The 24793-nt window shown below is 41.1% G+C and overlaps 1 protein-coding gene across 1 annotated transcript in view; it reads left to right on the forward strand.

Annotated features, from left to right (window-relative positions):
• Positions 1 to 925: 925 nt before the first annotated feature.
• LOC101526509 (S phase cyclin A-associated protein in the endoplasmic reticulum) overlaps positions 926 to 24793 on the forward strand; it is a 238417-nt gene continuing 214549 nt past the window's right edge. Inside the window, exons 1-8 of the mRNA XM_058665271.1 lie at positions 926 to 1008; positions 5531 to 5825; positions 8999 to 9211; positions 13308 to 13478; positions 14500 to 14575; positions 14773 to 14890; positions 15154 to 15265; positions 20109 to 20249. Coding sequence (XP_058521254.1) covers positions 926 to 1008; positions 5531 to 5825; positions 8999 to 9211; positions 13308 to 13478; positions 14500 to 14575; positions 14773 to 14890; positions 15154 to 15265; positions 20109 to 20249 — 1209 coding nt within the window. The remainder of the gene's footprint in view (positions 1009 to 5530; positions 5826 to 8998; positions 9212 to 13307; positions 13479 to 14499; positions 14576 to 14772; positions 14891 to 15153; positions 15266 to 20108; positions 20250 to 24793) is intronic.

Below are 24793 nucleotides of genomic sequence, written 5' to 3' on the forward strand. Positions count from 1 at the left end.
GGGAGACCTGGAGGAAGCTCCTGGCTTTGGATCAGCTCAGCTCTGGCTATTGTGGCCACTTGGGGAGTGAACCAGTGGATTGAGTATCTTTCTCTGTCTCTCCTTCTCTCTAAAAAGCTGCCTTTCCAATGAAAATAAGTACATTATTTTTTAAGAACTTTGGCCTTGGGTCTCTGTTGCAGTTACTCCAGTGAGGACTTTTCCCTCTTCTGGGTAAAGGAGAGATCAGTTTGGAAGACCAAGAATGCATGAGTAAGGTAACCTCAGTGTGCACACAAAAAGGAGGTGAAGTGGCCAGCCTATGCCAGTAAGGCTCGTATATATCAATAAGACCTGAAAGATGGCCAGAAGAAGTAGGTCGTCCCCATGTCCACTAAGAATTTTGTTTTGGGACCTGCCACATCCAGGATGACTGTAGGCTCAGAGATACAGAAAATATGGGAGCCAGTGTTGACTGAGTGTATCAGTCAAGAAGGAAGAAGTTACTTCTGTTTCATTGGATTCCTTATAGTTAAGGACGCAGTAAGGAGAATTTTCGATTCTCTTGGATTATCGTGCGGTGACCCTCTCACATAAAGCAGAAAAGGACAATCCCACCTCAGCATCCTTGCTGCTTACACGACAGTAAGATCAGGGAGGCAGGATTTTGCACACCTGTCTTGTATCAGGGTTGGTGGTAGTGGAAGCAATTAAACAGTGCCCTGTCAGGTGTTAGTCCTCTATCCGTTGGTTGGTGGCTACCACATATTGGGTCTATTGTCTGTTCTTCCCTCTCTCTCTCCTTTTTTTCCCTTTCAGTCCTTGAACTCTCCTTTCATTGTAAAAGACCTCGAAGGCCATGTCCAACGAAGTGAGAAAAGGAATCTGTGGTCACTGACCTATGTTCTGACACTTGTCTGATGTCTAGTGATGCCTGACTGACACAATGGACAGCCAGGATGGCAAGGCTATCCTGACTTTTAGGATTGAAATGAGTGTATTTTCATATGACCTCCACCAGACTAGAGGGTAGGATTTTCACTGGGCCCCTGGGCAGCCTCCCACAGTGTGGTTAGTGGGTTTTAAGATGGCCTTTTTTTTTATGCCCTCAGTTAAAGACACATGGGCATGGGATTTGGTGTTTCCTGAGAATCCCATGGGGGTCCAGCATCTGGTACTGCCTTTCTGCCTGACTGGGAGTCTGGGGGTTCTAGGTGTGAACCTCATCAGCCCATCTGTGGGCCAGACACCTGATGCAAGTCTTCCTCTTGTGTGCTGCTTGTGGTAAAAGTTCCATAATCCTGCCAAGTCTAATCAAAGGCCACAGTGAGTTCCTGGAATGAAGTGGAAAGCGTCCTGGCTCTAAAAGTAGCTGTGGTGTGGGCAAGAGAACATGAGCTCTGATGGGATCCACTTACCCCATTTTCTGCTTAGAAAAGGGCCAGATACCATGGTGTAAGATGGGAGGAATCATGGTGTAAGATTGGTGGTGGGGGGGAACCAGGGCTTGATGAGTATAAATAGTTCATGACCTGGCTTGTGAAAGGGAAAGTGGGTCCTTAGAGGGCAGAGGAACTGTTGGTGCATTGCGAGGAGAGAGCAAATTTGGGAGAGGGTTCGGGAGAGGTTATCTGTTTTGCAAGGTTTTAGGTAGATTGGGCTTTGGAATAGGGCCATGAAGGTATGAATGTAAGGGACCTTGGATATTTGGAAGATTGTGACAGCAGAGATCAAGCTGAAAGGCTGTTGCAGCTAAGAGTTCCATTCAAGAGCCAGAAGACCTGCCATTCCAGCAGCTTGTATTGTGACCAGACAACACTGTAAACCAGTACTAGATGCCTCTCTTTCAGTGTCTGAAGATCCAACCAGTCCCCTAAATGGGCTGATTAAGGGGCAACCAGTGCAGACCATTTCTGGGGCATCCTGCTGGATAGCCACATCCATAGGGATATCCCGTCTTTTTAAGGGAACCAGTGGTGCTGCTTTTATCCAGAAGCAACCCAAAGCTTCTCTCCCAAGGGTGGCCATCCAAGCCTGGAAGAAAGCAGAGAAGTTGCACTCAGCCCTGAAGCATCAGGTGCTGCTTCAGCCAGGATCCTTCTGAATAGGGCAGTCAGCAGAAGTTAGCGTGAAGGCTTCCCACCTTGTGAAGGGAAAGGGGAACACATTAAAGGGTGGTGGGGGCACTGAGAGATGCGTAGTCCTCAGTCCTGAGGGCAGCAGATGCTGGGTATCCGCCAACAAGGGACTTTGGATTCTACAGTGGAGTTGCCTTGCGTGGGCGAACTGGTTGCTGAGAATGGGTGGTCAGGAGGAAGGAAAGGAGGACTGAGTGACCTGGGGCCAACAGCCTGGGTGGACTTCCTGGACGAGCCACTGCTCCCAGTTGTGCCGCACTCTGGAGGCTAGTTCCCTCAGAGGGAGAGAAGTCCCCAGAGAGGACCAGTGGAATGACTCCGGAAGCCCCCAATTGGGGCTGGTGAGGCAATTCAGAACAGTCGGGCAGGGTGATTAGGAGGTTTATGGAATCAGTGCCAGGACGCAGCCAGTGGGTCAGCAGAACCTCAGCTGTGTGCTTGTGTGCTGCAGAGCAGATACCATGGGGCTTGGCTGATTTTGGTCCTGTCGTGGGCCAACAGGTTTTCTCTTAAAGGAGTTCACCTGTCTTGGGGAAGCTCGGAGGTTTCCCCTATTGTTACCTGGGGCAGGCAAGGTCAGACCCCAAAGAAGACCTGTAGACAGTATGTACACTGCACTAGGGAAGTTAGAAGAAGCTTATAGTCTCTTGAAAAGCACAGCTAGGAGTTTGCTCCAGAAGAATTAGACAAACTTGAAGAGACTTGTGCTTTCTGAAAATCTGAGTCTGCAGGTAAAAATCTTTGCATTGACAGAGTCTGAGTCTCAGTGGCTTCATCGCGAGTCCTTCCCAACCCTGAAGGTGACAACAGCATCCATCTAGTTGCAGAAACTTGGCGAGAGTGGAAAGGGCATCATGGTTAGGCAGAAATTAGATCAAAGCGTATCATCTCTTGAATATACTAGTGAGTTTAATATAGTAATAAAGCAAACCAGCAATTCAGTCAGGTTAGAATTAAGGCAGGTGCACTTTAGTTATTGATTATATTTACTTGAAATTTATCAGTAACATTTGTAAAACTAAAAAAAACACTGTGCAAGTATCAAAATTGTGAAATGAAACAACAAACTTTTCAGATTTTGTTCTGACATTCTAAGTATTTAGAATGCCTCTGACAGTTTAATTGCATGATTTACTGTTCTTAAACATTCTGTATTATTGGAATAATTTTTTATTTATTTTTATTTTTTTTAAAGATTTTATTCATTTTATTACAGCCAGATATACACAGAGGAGGAATAATTTTTTAATAACTTTTCACTGTGGGTCCATTACAAATATAATTTTACTTTAGCTGATTTCCCGGTTTCTAAGATACCTGCCATAGTTTTTATTTTGATCTATTCCTCTTTTGACTTGGCTTTGATTATGTCAGGTTTTATTGCATGATTGTGTTTATATTGGCTTTTTTTTTTATTAGTTAATGATTCAGGTCCAAGTTGTCAGCAGTATTTCTTGCTGCAAGGCAGCTTCCAGAAAGAGATGCTTTCCTTTTCTCTAAAAAGTACAGTGATTAATCATAGTCATTCTGAGGGTGAGCCTTTTGAGTTAATTGGAAGCTAAAATCTTTTGTTAACCTTTTACATTTTATAATTCAGTTTTAGTTTTCTCTAGCTATGTGTCTCTTTTATCATTCATTTTGATTTCCATTGCAATTTGCATTTTATGATATTTAAAGGTAAAGTGGAAATTTAAGTTTCAATTAAGTTCAACATCAATGACAAACTCATACTAAATACTGTATTATTTGAGATATTATGAATGTTATTGGGTATCATAGTATTGTTATACTTCAAAAATTCTGTTAAGATGCATACTGTGTATTTATAGCAGAAAGGATAGCTAGCATGTATTTTAAAATATTTCAGAAAAGCAAAAGAGAAGGGGAAATTGGTGAAATACAAATATTAGAATGTTGATCAATTTTGAAGCTAGATGATATTGGGGTTCATTATACTATTCTTTCTGTGTTGTATATTTGGGAACTTTCATCACAGAAATATTAAAAACTGCAAGTCAAATTTAAACAGACTTTCTCATTCAAGATGCCAAGGCCAGATCCTCGAAGTAAAAGGTTATAGGTACTGGGCAGGTGTTTGGCCTACTGTGTAGGAAGATTGTTAGGATGCCTGCATCCCCCGAGTGCCTGGGTTCAGTCCCCTGCTCTTACTCCTGACTCCAGCTCCCCGACTGTCTGGACCATGGGAGACAGTGATGGTGGGTTAATCAGGGGGTCCTTGAAACCCCTGTTTGTTTCTGCCACAGTCCTTGTTGAAATATGAATCTGAATGCCACATCACTCGGAGTTGGCCGGGTCTTTAAGAAATGTTAAGTCAAGGCTAGTTTTGACATAGTGGGTTCGGCAACTCCCTACATTACCAGCATCTTGTATGGGCACTAATTTCCATCCCTGCTGCTTCACTTCTGATCTGTCCCCATGTTAATGGCCTGAGGAAAGCAGTGGAGGATGGCATAAATGCCCGGGCCCCTGCTTCCACATGCCCTGGTCCTTGTGGCCACTTGAACTTGTGAAGAGAACCAGCGGCTGAAAAATCTGTCTCTCCCTCTGTCTGTAATTCTGACTTCCTCCTTTCCTTGCTTTTGTCCGTTCATCTGTCCTATTACGTGATTAGGTCTTTAGGAAGGATGCCTTTCTCCCGAGATGGGCTTGTGCCTGAGAGGCTGGGGTCTCCGAAAGTGATGCTGCCTTGTGGGATTCATCTTTCCCTTGTGTGCTGCACCAGGCCCCAATCCATGCTATGCCCTTGGACACCCCAGACTCCAGAATTGGGAGCTAAATCAGCCTCCTTACAGATGACCTCATTTGCTATGTTCCATTATTGGCATGAAAATAGACTTTAGACAGTGGGAGTTTCTGGAGAAGGTACCTTTTTTGTCATCTATGGATGTCTACTTCCTCTATCACCATTTATAGAAAATTTCTTCCTACATTGAATTGCTTCTTCAATTTTACAAAAAATCAGCTGGTCACGCTTGTGTGGGTATATTGCTGGCTTCTGTCTTCCATCTTACTGGTATGCTGTATGCTTACTGGTTTGGTACTGTCTTGATAATGATGTGATATCTTGGCATGACTTAGCATCAGAGCAATCTCATCTACGTTTTTCTTTTTAAAAAAAAATGTCTTCTAGCCATTTTAGCCTCTATTTTGCTATGTAAATTTTAGAATTAGCTTACATGTAGAATATGTTGGAGGAATTTTGACAAAATACAGTATAAACTGGATGTATATATGTAAAAGAATGAAATTAGATCCATAGCTCTCACCATGGACAACTATCAACTCAAGATAATTATACGTACCTGTATATGTTTGTGTGTATCTTGTCTGATACTTTAAAGTTTGTGTATTACTAATGGAAAATGCCTTCCAGTTGTTTTTGTCATCTAAAGAAATGCTGTATTTTCTTCCCTTAAATGTACAGAACAAAAAGATGCTGAAGGCTGGGAGACCGTCCAGAGAGGGAGACCTGTCCGCGCTCGGTCAGCAGCAGTGACAGCCAAAGCTGCCCCCATGCCAGAGGCTTTGCGGCCCAAGGATGACAGTAACAAGGAAAACGTGTGTCTCCTGCCAAATGACAACAGACAGAAAGGCGAGTTTACTGGAGATGTCCCAGCTAACACTGTGGAACCTCGGCCCAAAGACTCCTTGCGCTGCAGTGACCACCCTCTGGCTGAGAGAACCCAGGTAGGGCACGAGGAGGCTTGCTTTCCATGCCCTGTGCAGAGGGGCTGTAGTGCTTCAGTGTCTCCTCTGCCTACGCTGTGTGTAAAGCTTGTGAATATGAGAAGTTTCGTACTTGAGACAGCATTCTAAGAATTAAACAGTCACCATCTCATATCATTCACAAATTGCCACATTTTTTCTTTCATTTTATTATATGTTCCACATGTATTAAGTGTATTCTATGCACAACATTTGGGTATAATGCCCAGACACTGAATGCATTATTTTTACTAGCTTTGCTTGTATATCCAGAGATTTTGTGGCTCTTTAGTGTGGGTATGTTTTATGCACATGTGAGGTTGCACCCTCCTTGGGAGCAGTACCTCATGTTACCTTTTAATTTCCCACTCTGTGGAAGAGTCTTGGACACCTAGGATGTAACTGGTATATATGCTCCTTAATGTTGAAAAACCACATGAAGGCTTATCTACCAACAAGATCACTTCTTAGTGTCGCTTAGCAAACTTCTAACAAACTTGCCAAGGTGTGTTTGAAGGGGAAAAATACAACCAGGTGTTATACTGGTTTTATGCAGTAAAAAAGCAGAATAATATTGGGCTTTTAGGAATAATTGCTATAAGAAATTTATTTTTTGAATAATTATACTGTTGCTAAAATATTTCAGTATAGATATCTATTGATGGTAGCCAAGGTGATACTATTTGTTTTCTCCAGTGTCATTCTAAATATGGAATTAGCATATTTTATCTTTTCTTGACATTATTTTGTAGTTTAATTTTGACTTCATTATATAAATGATACTGACTTTTTAGTAAATATGGTTGACTCTATGTAAACATCAGTAATGCTAATATAAATATTTCCAAGAAGATTATAAACCATGGTCAGTGACGTATAAATAATTTTGATAGTAATATAAACAGTGAGATGCAATTTCAATAATGCTTATGCTGAAATCAACACTTTGGGACACTTCAGGTTCTGACCATTAGTAGAATTTTTAAAGTAGTTTATAGGACTTAGCCAAGTTTAGCATTTTTATAAAGAATTAATCAAACGGGGTTTTATTGCTGCTGGAATGTTTATCTAGTGTTTATTTAAGAACTGATGTGAGTGGGTTTCAAGTTCACAATTTTAGATTTGAGTTCTTAAACTTGGAGTGTAATTGGAAAACACACCACCATTCTTTTCTCTCCACATTAAATAGTAAAACTATGGGCTTGGTCTCATTTTATTTTTAACTTTATCTCTGAAGATACATTAGTTTTGTAGTTCTTGATTAATTAAAAACTTAGTTTTTGGTGTTTTCCAGCTATTATAATGCGTAGGAAATTTCATTGTAAATGAAGCAGTTAGTGAAATAACACCTTTGGTAGCTCTCCGTGTGTATCGTGCTTTAATATCCTTGGTTAGTTTGCTTGACTGCCTTCAACCACAATGTCCTTCAAAATACCAGATAAATAGTCTTATCATGTCTGCAAGTTAGAAGGGATCTTTTTTTATTTTTGAAGATTTTATGTATTTTTATTGAAAAGTCAAATAGAGGAGGAGAGACAGGAAGATCTTCCATCCAATGATTCACTCCCCATGTGACCGCAGTGGCTGGTGCTGAGCTAGTCCGAAGCCAGGAATCAGGAACTTCTTCCAGATCTCCTGCATGGGTGCAGGGTCCCAAGTCCTTGGGCCATCCTTGACTGCTTTTCCAGGCCACAAGCAGGGAGCTGGATGGGAAGCGGGGCTACTGGGATTAGAACCGACGCCCATATGATATCCTGGCATGTTTAAGGCGAGGATCTCAGCCTCTAAGCCATCACACCACGGCCAGAGGGATATTAAAAACTGCCTAGCACTTGCCCAGTACAGATGAGAGAACAGAGGCCAACGTCCTGTGAGTGGTTTTCTGCCCCCAAACTCTTATGTCTTGACTTTAGGGTTCCTTCCTGTACAATGACATCACTTTATTTACTGAGCACACACATTCTTACATTTTAAATATCACAATTTGAAGTTAAACACTTGTTTATGCTGCTTATCTCTTGTTCAAGTTTTTATCTTGGTTTTGGCTACACTGGCTGAAATTGGCAGTTTTATTTACTTTAAAAACGCTGTGATGGAGTGTGCTTTATTAGTCAGAAATAGATCCCCTGAACATATTTAAAAGCTTGCTCTTATCCTTCAAATAGAGTGAAGTGGAGTGGTTGAGTAGCTTAGGGGTCATCTCTCTAGGTAGACTCTACAGTTGGGCTGCAGGGATTTCATAGCCAAAAATTATTTCAGAATTCATAGAAGTCATTTTGCTTACTGAAATATTGTAATAATAAAATTTCACCCCATGATTTTTTAAAATAATATACAATAGTTATGATAAACTTTGTAGCATAATATACCATAATCATCAGCATGTTCTTGAATGTAGATGAAATAAAAAAATTTTGATATGAATGGTGTTTTAAATGTATTAACATGAAAAAATGATTGGATGGTGACCTAAGCTATTCTTTTTTTAAAAGATTGTTTTCACATTTCTTTTTGATGAGATGTTAGCTGTTCATGAGAGAGTAATCTGTAGAATCAGGAGGTGTTCATGCCCTCTGAAGCCCAAGGCCCCCGGTGCCCTGCAGGCTTGGATGGGCTCCGCGGCGCATGTCTCTCATGTCTGAGATGTGGGATCATGTTCCAGCTGCATCTCTTGTGAAGATGCTCTGAGGTCATGTTTCTATTTACTGGACCAAGTAAGTTTTATGTCTTTGTGTAAAGTGCCCCACAGTAAATTTTGTCAAAACGTGATTTTGAGATTTTTTTTTTAATACTCTCATTTGTTATTAAGCACACTTTGTAAAAGAGCTCTCAGTTGTATCGGACACAAGATTGTTATGTGTGACCATATTTCTTTCGTAATGGATTTTAAATGCTCACCAGAGAGTGGCTTACCATGTAATATAATTACAGTGTATATTGCCTAATTTCTTCGAGTGCTTCAGGTAAAGCTGGTGGTACTTCCTAATTTCCTTGTTTGCCCACACTAGAGGCATATAAGAAGGGGCTTGGGATGCCTGCTAGGTGCTGCTTCACAGTTGTGATGGGAGGCAGAACCAGCTCCTGCCTAGCGTTGTAGTTGGTGAGCACTTTTTTTTTAATCATCTCTGATTCATTCTTTCAATCTGTCTTGTTAGTTCACAGTGCCTGCACTGGATGATGTCAAGAATTCTGGCAGTAGTGAGGATACGTCTGTGCAAACTTCTGGAGCACCTGCCGTTTGCGTGGACTCGGAGCGTGCATCAGTTATCTGGCAAGCCGACACACCCCCTTTGCAGACGAAGGAAGATAAGCTTGCAGTAGAAAAAACAAGAATAGAAAATGAAATGGACCCTTCAGATATTTCAAATGTGAGTGCTGCTAACTTGGTAAGAACAATTTATCAGAGTTCTGAGGAGATACAGTGAAGAGACGTGACATCCAAAAGTACAAATTTGTATTTGTTCCTTTTTACTTTGTAAAGAAGTTTTTATACAGGATTTGGTATGTTATTTCATTCCAACATTTCCTTACAGTAATCTTTTGATACAGTTACGATTCTTCCTGTTTTACAGAAGATGAGTCTGTTCATTTATTTAAAATCATTTGATTTGTGATTAGCCCAGCATTATAGAACTAAGCCTTGAACAAGAAAGTCTTTCAGGCAGCGTTTGGTGTTCTGATAAGAAGTGAACCGGACTCAGTTTTAAAGATTTGCCCAATAGAACACTTAAAATGACTTGCAGTTGGTCTCTAAGATGAAACTTATTTGCCATCCCTTTTCCAGAATTTCTAAATGTGCGTTGCTGATTTATAGGTTATGCCATGCAAAGGGTGACTGCTTGGTTTTGTCCTTTCCCTCCTGTAGCTAATTTTAGCATTAAGATTTGTGACTGCGGTAGATAATCCAGAACAGCTCATGTAGCTTTCTGAAGAAGTAGGCACATATGGACAGGTGAGAAATATTAGTCCAGTTTTGTTTTTGGAAAACTGCTGCTACATACTAAATTTCTTCCAAGACTTAGTGCTGTGCAGAAAGACCTTTTTTCAGCAGGTAATACAAAATGAAATTATAATCTTAAAAAGATAATACTGGATTTAGGTGAAACGGTGTGGGTTGTTCATGGGAAGAATAAGAAAATAAGGGCTATTATAATAAACAGATATTTAGATATCTTCAGTAAAGTAGGTCAGTTCTTGTGTCTTTTGGTCACGAACATTTTTAAAGACAACGTAATTATGAGTGAATAATTAATGACTTTTAAGTATAAGATAGAAATTCATCATGTTTAAATTTTTCTTTTCCAGCAGTGTGTCATATTAAGTGTTTGTTTTCTGCAGTTTGATGCTGTTGGAATGATATTTCTGAAGAAAAAAAAACATTGTTAAAAGAAGCATAAGTTGCTTGCTGAAAATCATTTTTTCATCACTTTTGTTTTGACTGCATGTATTAGTGTATAATCTTATTGCAGTTATTAAAACCCTTGGTTATTTTCAGGGTCAAATTTACATATTTGTGAGAAAGTTTTGTTTTCAATATGGATATTTGTGTATTCTTAGAGTAGTTTTAAGTAAACCAAGAGTTTTTTTTTTTTTTTTTTTTTTTTTTTTAAATTGTGGTTTGAGCTGATGTAGATATTTCTGCTTTGGCTAAACCCCTTCCATAGTTTCCAGGTAGAGAATGACAGACAGCAGGGTCCTACAGGGGTGGGAAGACTGTGTTTGCCCTTCCAGTTCACTACAGTCTTGTTTCACAGCTGATCAAAGCTGAAAAGAAAACAAACAAAATGTGTATTTCACTTCTTTAAGAAACTGCAACAAAAATGACTATGAGAATTTTTCTATTTTGGGTTGACTTTTCCAGCATTGTAAAAAAAATGCTCTCTGAGTTTTATATATTTACTAATGTTTTCAAGTAAAATTTGGGCATTTCCAAAGTAATGATGCATGCAGATATTTGTTTGAATTTGGTCATGTGAAAATAGTTGGAATTACGTTCTAGGTAACGGAACCACATTGTAGTCTGTAAGTACTTCTCGGTTATAATCTTTAGGGGTCTTCATTTAGTAATTAAATAGAGGTGTTATGTTCTAGGAAACATACACTTCAGAGAAGAGACAGGGAAATTCAAGGAGACTTTCCCTTGTGCGGTCCTAATTATGTTCACGTTTACTGTTTGGAATTTGTGGTTAGCTGTGATACGGTTGTGGTACCTTAGCTGGAGTTATTGTCTGTTGGGGGGCAGGATCAGAATTTTGAAAGAAAAGTTTGTGGTGTACAGGAATAGCCTTCTCTTCATTTCCTCACCCAATTCTGTTCTTGAGGAACGAGTTTTATGTATTCTAGGGAGACAAATTGGAGCAGGGAGAGCTTTAAAAGAAGTGCCAGTGCCCCGGCCCCACCCCAGACCACTTAGCTAAGCTGGGGCTTCTGCCTGTGTGTTTCAGGTTAGCTTTGTGGAAGGATAGTTGATTTTTAATGAACCCTCCTGTATTTAAAATGTCGGCATGGAGGCATTCTGGCTGGTGTTGGGGCCTTTGGCACCCCTGGGGCAATGAGGAGGACTGATAGCCTCCTGAAGTTTTCCTGTTCCCCTGGGAGTCCCTTCTTTCTACCCTCTCCCATATCAGCTTCTCTGGTGAATACCATTGCCTCCCCTCCCCCGCCACTGTATATTACTTTGTCTTAGGAGTGTCGAGCTTCCTTCGTGTAGCTGTGTGGTCAGGTTCCGTTCGTTCTTGTCTGCATACGATTCAGTATATTGATCCATTTGCTTGCAGTCATGCATAGCTTCTGTCCTTGTTGGTGGTGGTGTCACCAACATTTGTATCCTCTTCTCTATGCAATCCTGTGTACTGCTCCCCTGGGTCATTGGCATGGCCCAGTGTGTAGGATCTCCATAGCCCTACCGATCTTTCTGTTTGCTTGTTCTGTCAGGTGAGACAGAGGTTTTAAAATCTGTGAATGTAGCTGAAAATTTGTTCCTTCTCCTAGAACAACTTTATTGCTTTACTTGATGTAATACACATTCATTTAATGTTTCCAATGAAGTATTTTTCAGTACATTCACAGCGTTGTACATCTGCCCCCTTCCTCATTTTTGCGGTATTCTCATCACTTGAGAAAGCAGCTCAGCACTTGTTAGAAGCCACTCCCTTTTCCTCACCTCCACCATCCCATTCTTAGATAGTCCAGGCTGACCTGTTGGGAGATTTCATGGAAGCAGATTGCAGTATGTAGTTCTTTGTGACTGACTTCTTGCACTTACGGTAGTGTTGTAAAAGTTCATCCCTGTTGTTGCCTATCTCAGTACTGCTTGTTATGCCCCAGTGCGGTTTTTGTGTATACATCTGTTTTATTTGTTTTGGACTTGCTGTTATGTGTAGGAGTGGAATTGCTGAGTTATATAACTCTGTTTAGCCTATTCAAGAACTATCAGGCTTCTCACTTAAGGTGATTGCACCATTTTACATTCTCAGCAATTTTATTTATTTTGCACAGTACTGCCAGTGTTTCCTCCCATTAAGTAGATAAAGATGTAGGATTACTTAATCTGCTGCATTAATAGGTATTTTCATTATCTTGAAATGTTCTTCTTTAACCATGTGATCTTTTTATACTGTGAAATTTGTGTCTGCTATTAATACTTAAATTTTCTTTGGATTAGTGTAGATCTTTTATTTGTAATCTGTGTTCTTAAATTAGGATTATAAAAAGCATATATAGGGGTTTTCCCTTTTTATCAAGTTTTATAGTTTCTCTCCTTTAAATTGGGGTCTTCGGACTACTTCCATGTAATAGGATTATGACAGTTTTTTAGATCTGCCTCTGTTTGTTTTTTCTGTCACCCATGTGTTCTTTGATTTCTCTTTTTCCCTTTCCATTTTATCATTGCTCAATAACCATGACCATTTGATTATTTCAGTGTTTGTTTTAGAATTTATATTATCTTTTCATCTTATAGCGATTTAACAGTGAATTATTTTGAAATGCATATTTTAAGTTAGTTAAATATGTTCAAAATGAATTATCGCTGTTGCAGGATATGTTCTTTCCCTGTTTCCATTGTGGTATGCCAGTTTTGTTTTAAATTTGGTAAATCATTTACATTTAGTTGATCCTTGGCTGTTCTGAGATTTTGGGACCCTGATGAAATTCACAGTGTCATTAATAATACCTGTTATTTATGTAACTCCATGGTCACTCATACACGGCAGCCTGCTAAAGAAGGTAAGCTATGGGTTATTGTCCCACTTAATGGAATACCAGTGGGCACCTGCTCTAAGTGCCTGTGTACCTCATAACTCACAAGAGGTTGAGTTTGTTTTGGACCCCAGGTTTTATAATTTGTAGGTCAGTGCTATTTTATGTGTTATGAGTTTTTGACTAGAGCAAAAAGAAATGGTGACTCAGTTTCCTAGTTGAGTTATAATTTTTCTTCTGGCCTATTTGTGTTTTACCTTCTAGTCAATGGCAGAGGTCCTTGCTAAAAAGGAAGAGTTGGCAGATCGGCTGGAAAAGGCCAATGAGGAAGCCATTGCCAGCGCCATCGCTGAGGAGGAACAGCTGACGAGAGAGATCGAAGCAGAAGAGAACAATGACATCAACCTCGAGACGGACAACGACAGTGATTTCTCGGTGAGTTCCCGACTGCGACACAGCTGAGGAGTGTGCAGAGAGAGTACGCTGAGGGCCACAAAGATCTAGAGTCCATTTAATCAGTTAAGTGTAAAGCTCACAGTAGAGTTGGTCTCACTTGGTGATAATTATAATCAGTATTCATATTCTCTGATTTAGATTCACACAGGAAGTAATGCTAATATTTTGGAGTGTCTCACTAAGCATTGTCTCATGCAGTGCAGTTGACGAGTTGAAGATTGTTATTCACATTGTACAAATCAAGGAATTCATTCTCACACAGAGATAGAATTCAACATTGCTTGTAATTTATAGAGATTGGAGAATTGTACTTTCTGTATGTACTTTATGTAGTATCACTACATGCTCAACAAATAATCGTGGGTTCTGTAAAGGTGTGCATTTGTAGACAATATGTCCATGTTTATGTCATGAGAATATAGTCAGTATATTTCTTTTGCAATTTATTTGACTTGGCTAGTAGATTCCTAAATCGTATAGGCTATGATTTTTTAAAAAGTTTTATTTATTCATTTGAAAGGCTGAGTTGCATAAAGAGAGGGAGAGCAAGAGCATGAGAGAGAGAGAGAGAGAGAGAGAGAGAGAGAACGAGAGAACTTCTGTTTGCTGGTTCACTCTGCAGGTGGCTTCAATAGCTGGGACTAGGCTTAACTGAAGCCAGGAGCCAGGAACTCTATCGGGTCTCAAACACATATGCAGGATCCAAGGACTTGGGCCATTCTCTGCTGCTTTCCCAGGCACATTAGCTGGGAGCTGGATCTGAAATTGAGTAGCCAGATCTTGAACTTGGTATTGCAGGCAGCAGCTTAACTTGATTTGCCACAATGCCACACCAGCCCTATAGCTATATTTTAATTTGGCATCTGTGTAGCTTTGTTTCTGGTTTTGAACCACTGGTTAAATGAAGTATGTTTAGACAGGAAAAGATCGTGTTTAAGTAATTTTTTAGGATTGTTAACTGTGTTGAAAATTATACTTGTCAATATCCCTTATATTTTAGGCCAGCATGGGCAGTGGGAGTGTATCTTTCTGTGGGATGTCTATGGACTGGAACGATGTTCTTGCAGATTATGAAGGTACTTTGTGTGTGTGTTTGTCTGTATTTGATCTGAAGGTTCAGTGGGATAAAATGGATTATTTTGTTTTGTGGAGTTTTTCTGTAATATAAATAATTCAAGAGGGAATGCTGTTGCCTTTTCAAAATCTGTTTAAATGTTGGTTTCAGAGACCTTTGTGGTTAGTCTGTAACACTGGCCTTCCTTTCTGTGGACAGCTCGTGAATCTTGGCGCCAGAATACCTCCTGGGGGGATATCGTAGAGGAGGAGCCTGCTCGACCCCCAGGACATGGAATCCACATGCATGAGAAGCTTTCCTCGCCCTCTCGTAAAAGGTCTGGCCCTTGGACACCCGCTCGCACAGGGTTGGAGAGGAGGGAGGCAGCCATGCTAGACAATGGTGCTGAATTGTTGCTTGACCTTTTAAGGCGCAGTACTTTAGGAACGTTCCAGACCCACTGAAAAGTGACAGCACTCTCCCGAAATGTTCTGCTGAAGCTAGTTTTGTGTACTCTAAGGACTTTGAAGTCTGCACAACACTATTTTTGGCTTTATAACGTAAACATTGTGTCTCTTGTCCATTTGTTTGTATTAATAGAACAATAGCAGAATCTAAGAAGAAACATGAAGAAAAACAAATGAAAGCCCAGCAGCTAAGAGAAAAGTTACGTGAAGAGAAAACTTTAAAGCTTCAGAAGTTGTTAGAGAGGGTGAGGTTTGTTTGTTTGTTTTTGGAAATTATGATAATAAGTTTATGGACTTACTTTGTTTTTCTTCTGGTCTGAGAGAAACTGAAAGAACCCTGAGACTAATATCATTTGTTATAAAATAAATGCATTTGTACCATTTTATTACAGAGAGCTAATGCCAAAGAAAGAAAAAGATTGGTCATTTCTTAATTACCCAGTATTTTGTTAGTAGCGTTGGCATGGATTATTGAAGCTGTGTTTTGTCCTTTGCCATTTTCCCTGTTTCTTGTTTTATTTAAAGGAGTTTATGTATTTGAAAGGCAGAAAGGAAGACAGACACAGGGAAGGAGAGTGATCTTCTTTTGCTGGATTGTTCTGGAAATGGCTGAAACATCTGAGTTTGGGCCAGGCTGGAGCTAGGAGCTAGGAACTCTGCCTGGGTCTTCCAGACTGGATTGTCTTCTGCTGCCTTCCCTGGATCATTGGGAGGAAGTGGATTGGCCACAGAGTATCCGTGATTGGAGCTAGCACTCAGCTGTGGGATGCTGGTGTCATAGGCAGCAGCTTCATCTTTTGCACCAAAGCAATGGCCCCATCCATTAGCCATGCTCATTAAAGGGTGTCCTTGAGGAGTCTTGTCCGAAGTGTAAAATGACCATAGGGGGCCCGGCAGCGTGGCCTAGCGGCTAAAGTCCTCACCTTGGAAGCCCCGGGATCCCATATGGGCGCCGGTTCTAATCCCAGCAGCTCCACTTCCCATCCAGCTCCCTGCTTGTGGCCTGGGAGGGCAGTTGAGGACGTCCCAATGCTTTGGGACACTCCGCCCGCGTGGGAGACCTGGAGGAGGTTCCTGGTTCCCGGCTTCGGATCGGCGCGCGCCGGCCCGTTGCAGCTCACTTGGGGAGTGAATCATCGGACGGAGGATCTTCCTCTCTGTCTCTCCTCCTCTCTGTATATCTGGCTGTAATAAAAAATGAATAAATCTTTAAAAAAAAAATGACCATAGGACAGTTTTGAGCCCAAGATGATCAGGATTTTGTTGTGAGTTGTGGCCAGGGTTCAGCCTGTGCTGCCACTCTGTTTCATGTTTCTGTAGAGATGTACCTTTGGCAGATCTCCTCAGCCACTGGGGTGTAAGCAGCCACTGTGGCCTCCAGTTGTTGTCAATGTGTGTGCATGTAATGCTAGCCCTGTATACATGTGTACACACTGCTCCCACTACAACATATGGTCCTGCAGCTCAACTAAGGGCTGTATGTGTCACAAGCCATGGCCCTGCTGCTATCTTCCTTTTCTGCTACCTATCCCAATGTGCTTGGAGTTCAACACAGACACACTGATGATTGTAGCAGCTCTCATGGCTACTGTGAACAGCCAGACCCTGTTGGAGTCAGAGAACATGTATTTCCTGGGCCGGTGTGACAGTCCACTCCTGCATGCCCCTGCTTCATGCCTCCTCCACTTCCTTCTCTAGGATATTCCTATTGGAATGAGTCCATCGAGTTTGGAAAACACAACAGCTCCTTCAGATGTGCAGGCAGCAATGCAAGGATACATCAGGCTTCATTGAAAAAACAAATGTTTGCTCACCGGTTAAAATAAATACAGCTCTTAAAATTGCCTGGCAAGATGTTCAGTATAATTGTTCTCTAAATGGTCAGTGAGATACAAGATGATCGCCACAGGTAGTTAAGAAAGTTAGGAAAATTGTACAGGAACAAATAAACATCATGAAAAATTAAAGAAACTGGCAGAGAATCTAGAGTTGAATAATACAGTGGTTAAATGAAATACTGCGATAAAAAACTTCAACCAATTTGATCACCAGAGAAAAGAGAGAACCTGAAGAGAGGGCATTTGTAGTTATCCAGAAACAGGAGAAAAAAGCAGTGAAAAATAATGAAGATAAGTTATTGGATTATGGTAAATAGTGAACACACAGATACACTATAAAATGAGAGAAGGAAGAAGGAGTGTAACTTTTTTTTTTAAAAGAACTAGTAACCCAAATTTGCCAAATCTGTGCAGAGTAGTAGATACCTAGTCTAGAATTCATAAAACACAAGTAAGTTCAAGATAAATAAATCCAAACCAAGGTTCATTATAATCAAGTTATGAGTTTTGATATCAGCAAGAGCAGAGTGATTTGTCACACAGATGGAACCCCCTCATCCACAAAACTGTCAATAAATTTCTCAAGAGAAGCCTTTCCCGCCACGAGCCAGGGGGTACAATGTCTTTAAAATACTGAAGTGGCCAAGCAAGAATCCCTTACCTTGCGATGTTGTACTTCACAGGAAGAGGAGAGAAAGTCTTTCCAAGAGACACAAAAATAGAAGGGGATTTTTCCTCACTAGACGTGCCTTAAAAGAAATGTTTAATGGAGCTTTTAAAATGGAATCAGAAACATGATTAATAGAAGTATGAAACCATACAGAAGTCTCACACAGGCAAATTCATAGAAACACCATACACAGCATGTGGGATCTAAAACAACTGCATTCCGGGGGGGAAAGCGGGATGGCGGTTATGAGGCCAGGAGGAGCAGGGAGCTGCGCTGACGCTGCTCAGAGTGCAAGTTATGCAAGGAGCGTGATTCTGGAGAGGTGCAGTGACATGCCCACAATTAACAGCACAAAAGCTGGCTTTATTCTGCTCTTTTTCACTAGAAGGCGTGCTAAGGCTATGTGACAAGCTTATTAGTGAGGAAAGGTCATTTTGAGCAGTCATAGAAGGGAGCATCAGCAGAGCACTGTTTTTTGTCGAAGGCAGTGGGCTCATGCAGCCCCAAGGTTACTGATCCGTGTACTGTCATGCAGGGAATGTGGACTCTAGAGATGGCCAGCCCAGTTCAAGTCTGAGTTTACCTCAGTATGAGCCCTGTTGCTCTGGGGAATTGCGTCATTGCATTTCAGTGTCTGTCTGTCTGACCAACAGAATGCCTTGTGAGGTTTAGGTGAGGCAAGTACATAAAACAGCACAGAGTTAGGGTGGGCATTACTCAGCGCGTGGTACATCTTTCTGTAGTGTTCCCAATCCACAGTGGTCTGCCCATGATTCTTGGGACTCTAATGAGCTTACATCCAATCTTTCTGTCAGAGTGGTAGTTATCAGGGCTACAGGATCCACTTCCAAGTCTAATTTGGTAACTTGCCCCAGCCCAGTTCCCCTCTGACTGTCCAAGTCCAGGAATCATTGTGACACGGCCACTAGTTTCCCCATAGAAAGTAACGTGGGAGAATGAGTGAGGGGAGATAGAAAGAGAAGAAAGATGGAAAGAGTGTGGAGGAGGTGAGAGGAAGAGAGGGACTGAGCCAGAGGGTTGATGACGTGGAATTTGCAGTCTTTTATGTCATTGCTGTTGTGTTCTTTTGGTTATTCCTGGTACTGTGTGGGAAGAGACTACACAAGTGGCTTAAGTCCCCGGAGTCACCTTGTAGACCCCCATCACACCTGCCTAATACAGGGCAGCCAACGGTGCTGGCCTGCCATGTTACAATAAGTGAGCCCCTTTGCTGCCATCTTGCACTTGGCAGGAGTACCGATAGGCATCAGTTAGCATCTTAGTTGCATTACTGAGAAATCACCAGATCCAATCTGAATTGGGCAACATGAGATTCTCTTTAGTACAGTAGTAACATTTACTGGACTGGAAGAAAATGCTGTGGTTTTTCTCCTTAGCTGAATCTTAAGAAATTGTCATTTAGAATGAATAAATAAACATGAAAAGTAGTCCTCTTGTTCAGTTTAAGTTCTCTGACACAGCCACATTTCTTGTCTTGCTGTGCTTTTTAGTAAAAACAAAATTACAGATTTTCTCATGATATAACCTGACCTCCGTGTTGTACTCATGCAAACAAACCATAGACTATTAAAATTATACAAGACTGTAGGGCCTCTGGCCTAGTTTTTCCATCTATGTGCATATTCCTCAAGTAGTTCCCCTGCTAAATGCTGCTTTCCATGTGTGTTGTGGTTACTGTTCGCAGTGCTGTTCTTCATAACTTTCATCTAACCCCAGTGCTCACCGCCAGAAGCTCCATGAGGTACGCAGGGCAGATCTCATCTCCGTTTTACACACATGGAAACGGAAGTTAGGGAGGCCAAGTGTTCCCAGGATTGAAAGGCCACTGATTGGCAGAGTCTGTTTCTGCAGCATGCTTTTTCAAATGCTTTTAATACATAATGAATAAGTTACAATGTGACCAGCATTTTAGTTTTTTTTTTCCTATTGACCTTGAGCCAGCTTCTGTCTTAGAATCTGTTCTTTCTAGGACTGAACCTTTTTTTTTTTTTTTTAAATCCTGGAACACTTGACAAATCATTCTCTTTCTTCAGTGGGTGCCATTTTAAAGTGTTTGAGGCAAATTCTCACGCCTGTCTCGCTTCTGAGACTTTGCTACGCGAGCAGTGTGACTTTCTTTTTTAAGTAGACTTCGTTCCATTTCCTAGTCTCCAGGATAAAACTGCTTACTTGAAAAACTGTATTTTGTAGATTTTAAGGTTTTAAGGATAAGAAATAAAAGTTCAGTTCATTACCCATGGGATCATAGCAACTATTTCTATGGAGTCACTGTTGTAAGAGTTTTACAATAATGTTAGCATCATCTTTGGAATCACCCCATAAACTGGGTAATGTTGTTAGGACTCTGGTTTGATAGACAAGGAACGTGAGATGTGAGTGGCCACCCGGAGTTGTGAATTCGGTAGTCTGGCTTCCGATCTATGTTCTTGATCAGCGGTCACACTACTGCATGTCTTTGCAAGCTCAGTCTGTGTATTGCCTAAGCCGTCTGCCTGCATATGCTTCGAGTAAATGAGTGTGTGTGTTAAATCTCACATTGCCATAATTGTGTGTACCCAGGAGAAGGATGTCCGGAAGTGGAAGGAAGAACTGCTTGATCAGCGGCGTCGAATGATGGAAGAGAAATTGCTTCATGCGGAGTTTAAACGTGAGGTGCAATTACAAGCCATTGTGAAAAAAGCCCAAGAGGAAGAAGCTAAGGTATATTGTAGGCACTTTGAACACTGAATTAATGACCCAACTGCGTTTTTTCCAGTTGTTATAATAGTAGAGAGTAATGTTTGTCCAGTGTTGATTGTGTTCCAGAATAATGGAGTATTTTATTAACTCATTTAAAATTTACTAGGCACAGTGTCTCACTTTATCTTTAAATAATTCCCGGAGTGATATGATATTTATTCTACAGCTCTCTTAGCAGAATGTGCAGCACATTTGTGAAATCTTCACTCTGAAGAGTTTGGACGTGTGTGTAGTCACAGAACTATTAGTCCCGTGTACATAATAAACAGTTCCCTTTGGTAATTCATTCCTTCCTCCAGCTCTCTCACCATGCGGTTGCTGATCTGCTTTCTATCATTCTGGATGTTTTCATTTGCCGCAGCTTTATTGAATGGCATCATACAGATCATATTTGTTCCTCTGGCTTCTTTCACTCAGCATGACTGTTTTGAATCTCATCCATGCTGTTGTGTATGTTAGTAGCTCCTTCCTTTCCATTGGATACGAACAACGTGATTTGTTCGTTGAGCCACCTGTTGGTGGACGTTTGTGTGCTCCCCAGTTTGTCTCCTGTTACACATAGAGCTGCTGTGAGCTTTGGGGAACAAGCATGGGGCAGGTATCTACTTTGGTTTTTGTTTTGTAAGTCCTGAGGATTGGACTGGCAGAGTATTAGGACACAGTCAGGTTCAATTTTCTTAAAAATGGTTTTCCGAACAGGCTTAATGATTTTACAATTCTGCCAGTCATAGAAGGTATCTCTCCTTATACCAGTTATAACCAGATTCTGACTAATATTTGACACATTGACTTATTTTGATTTTTGACTATTTTTCCTCTTTTTTTTTATTGGCTGGGAAAAGTGCATGTCAAATGTACCACCTTAACCACTATTGTATACATGGCTACATGGACTTAAATGCATTGATAATGTACAACCGTCACAGTGTCCACATGCAGAACTCTTCATCACATGAAATGGAACTCTGTGCAGGCTGGGCAATCCCTCCGCCTCCCTCTCTTCCCTCCTGCATGCAGCTTTGTAGTTCTACGGCTGTGTCAGCACAAGTGCCTCCATCTAGATGGAATCCTGGTGTTTTGAGGGGACCAATTGATCCTACTTAACATCCTTGCCACAACGTCCTCAATGTTCTAGTGAGCGTCAGGGCCACCTTTGTTTTTAAGGCTGAATTACATTCTGTTGTATTTATATTCATTCATCCAACATGAAGACTTAAGGTGCCCCCTCACTTTATTGTAACTAGCACTGCTGTTAACATAAATGTTATGAGTATTTCCTCAAGTCCTCACTTTGAATTCTTAATTTAGGTATATTCCAAAGTGGAATTGGTGGGTCACACATCCTAATTTTTTAGTAAATTTTTAAAAAAGTTTTTATTTTTTGTTTGAAAGGCAGAGTAATGAGAACAAGAGAGACAGAGGAAGAAATCTTCTATTTGTTACTTCTTTCCTCCAATGGCTGCAGTGGCCAGGGCTTGGTGAGACCAAATCTAGAGACAGGAGCTTCTCCTGGGTCTCCCTCATGGATGTAGGGGCCTAAGGAGTTGGGCTGTCCTCTGCTGCTTTCCCAGTCCGTAGGCAGGCAGTTGGATCAGAAGTGGAACGGGATATGAGCCAGCACCCTTATGGTATATTGTATTGCAAGCGGAGGATTGGCCTGTTGAGCCACCATACTGGTCTCAATTTGTTGGATATTATTAATTGTTTTCTGAGATAGCCCATATTTACTGTAGTCCTTGATATTTATGTATTTTGGGCTTGTGATGTCTCTGAATTGTGTTTTAGCTGGAAACCAGATTCCTGATTCACTGTCTCTTTCAGAACTTTGTAGACATTATTCCGTTGTCTTCTAGCCTTGCCTTCTTCCATGAGGAAGCCAGGCCCCATGTTCAGTTTTCCCCTGTGGAGATGACTTTCATTTATTGCTCAGAAGCTTAACATTTTGCTGTGCTTTGTTAATGTTTTACGCTTTAATTAGGATCTTGGTGTTGCTTTCTGAATGAGTGTATCATAATATAATTAAGATTCTTTCAATCTTCAGTTCCTTTCAGGGAAGATTTCTTATAATTTACACTGTAACATTTTCTGTTTGTTCCTACGTGGATATAATGTATGTTAATGGCAGGTGATCTGGATTTGTCCTCAGTGTTCAAGGCTTATTAGTGATCTGCTCCTTTGCATGTAAGAATCTGTATTAGAGGATTAAGCTTGTGTTGTTTTTTTTTTTTTTTTAAGAAAGGCAGATTTACAGAGAGGAGGAGAAACAGAGAAAGACCTTTTTTTTTTTTTTAAGATTTATTATTATTGGAAAGCTGGATATACAGAGAGGAGGATAGACAGAGAGGAAAATCTTCCATCTGATGTTTCACTCCCCAAGTGAGCCGCAACGGGCCGGTGCGCGCCGATCCGAAGCTGGGAACCAGGAACCTCTTCCGGGTCTCCCACGTGGGTGCAGGGTCCCAGTGCTCTGGGCTGTCCTCGACTGCTTTCCCAGGCCACATAAGCTTGTGATTTTAAAGTAAATTGAAAGTACGTCATCACACAGATAAAAAAATAGAGACAGAAGAGGGAGGAAAGGCAGGAAGAAATAGTACAATCTTAAAATCGTATATATGAAATATGTGAAATACATTTTTATATGAATAAAAAAATTAAATCTTTGATTATAGACATTTGATCTATTAGCAGTCTGGATTTTTATGATATTTATTCTATCCATGCATTTTCTAATTTAGCTATTTCTGTGATAGTGGTACTTTTTTTCTTGGTGTATTTCCTTAGCATATTTGTCACCCTTTAGCGTTCTGTTTTATTGAGTTCAAACTTGTGTTGCCTTTGAAGTCAGTGTTGCAAAGATTGCCTAGGAGATTTTCTGCTGTCTTTTGAGTTACATTTTTTTCCAGATTGCACCCCATCCCCATTTGACTTTTGTATGATCTTTTCCCTTTGGACTTCATTGTATTTGCTTAGTGCGCTATGTCTCATTCCCTTGTCTTTCTTCTTGACTTGGCTTAACTGATATGCCCTTATATAGTCTGAATACATTTTGCTTGAACATACTTTTTTTTTTATCCTGGACTGACAGTGGTTTGAATCATGTTCATGTGATTAATGTACTTTTAAAAGTTCTTAGAATAATGGCCTTTTGCATGGAGATCGGGAAAGTTTTTAGAACTGTATTCAAGTCAACTGTAGTTGACAAATTCCTTGTCCAGGATCTAGAAGATAACTTGAGATTGGTTTTCTTCCAGGCAGCTTGGGTCTGTGGAGCTCATGCTTGCTGTGGTGACTTCACTGTTCCAGCCTGCTGTTTTCACTGTAGTGTACCCTCGCTCTGGCTTCAAGAACGAGAGACTCAGGGCAGGCAAGGGCTAAAATGCTGCCTGGGAGCTGCTGTCTCCCCCACTGGACAATGTCCTGGCGACTCCATTTCCTGTCCAATTTCCTGTTAATGCATCCTGGGAGGCAGCAAAACACCGCTCAAGTGTTTGGGCTCCTGCTGCCCACGTGGGAGATCCTGGTGGAGTTGAGGCTCCTGGCTTTGGCCTGGCTCAGCCACGGCCATTGCAGGCATTTAGGAATTGAACCAGGGGAGTGTCTCCCTCTCCCTCCCTACCCTCTTTCCTCCTCCTCTCCCTCTGCCTCTCTCTCTCTTTCCTTCCTTGTCCCCCAAATCATTCAAATAAGTGAAAAATTTAAGAAAGATGTTAAGAAAATCTATAAGAATTTTTTTTTTAATCTTTTAGTGTTTTTCTTCTCTCTCTCTCTCTCTTTTTTTAACCTGAGAGGCAGATTTGAAGAGAGAGAAGGAGGGAGTGATAGAGATTCTCCATCTGCTGGTTCACTCACTGAATGGCCTCAGTAGCCAAAGCTGGACTGATCTGAAGGCAGGAGCCAGGAGCTTTTTCTAGGTCTCCCATTGTGGGTGCAGAGGCCCAAGGACTCGGGCTGTCCTCCACTGCCTTCCCAGACCATAAGCAGGGAAGTGGATGGGAGGTGGAGCAGCCAGGACTGGCGCCAACAACCATATGGAATGCTAGCACTGCAGGCAGAGGATTAGCTGGCTTTATCACTGTGCCAGCCCCATTAAAAAGAATACAAAATTTGATCCTCACAGCTGTTTTTGAGCGTTTATCATTAGCCTGATTCTACTTGTAAAATCTGTTCTCTCCAGCAAAACTTGGCTGTTAATAATTAGTATCTGTCAAGTTGAAAATGTGTATGTAGTTCATTTTTTTGTGGTTGATTGTGATTCATTCAATAGGTATTGAAGACAAATGATTTTTAATTTTGTTCTCTCAAATTCATTGAAGTAACATGAACATACCTGTTTATTTTTAAAGTTTTTAATCATATATGCACACGCTCATGTGCATGTGCCCGGCTTCTTTCTGTTGGTTCTGTACCCTAAAGCCTGTGGTGACAGAGGCTAAGTCAAGGCTGAGCCTCCAGGTCTGGCATGTGGGTGGCAGGCCCCAGTTAGCTGAGCTGCCCCTGCTGCCTCC

This window comes from Ochotona princeps, chromosome 6 (assembly GCF_030435755.1).
Source record: "Ochotona princeps isolate mOchPri1 chromosome 6, mOchPri1.hap1, whole genome shotgun sequence".
Classification (NCBI taxonomy): domain Eukaryota; kingdom Metazoa; phylum Chordata; class Mammalia; order Lagomorpha; family Ochotonidae; genus Ochotona; species Ochotona princeps.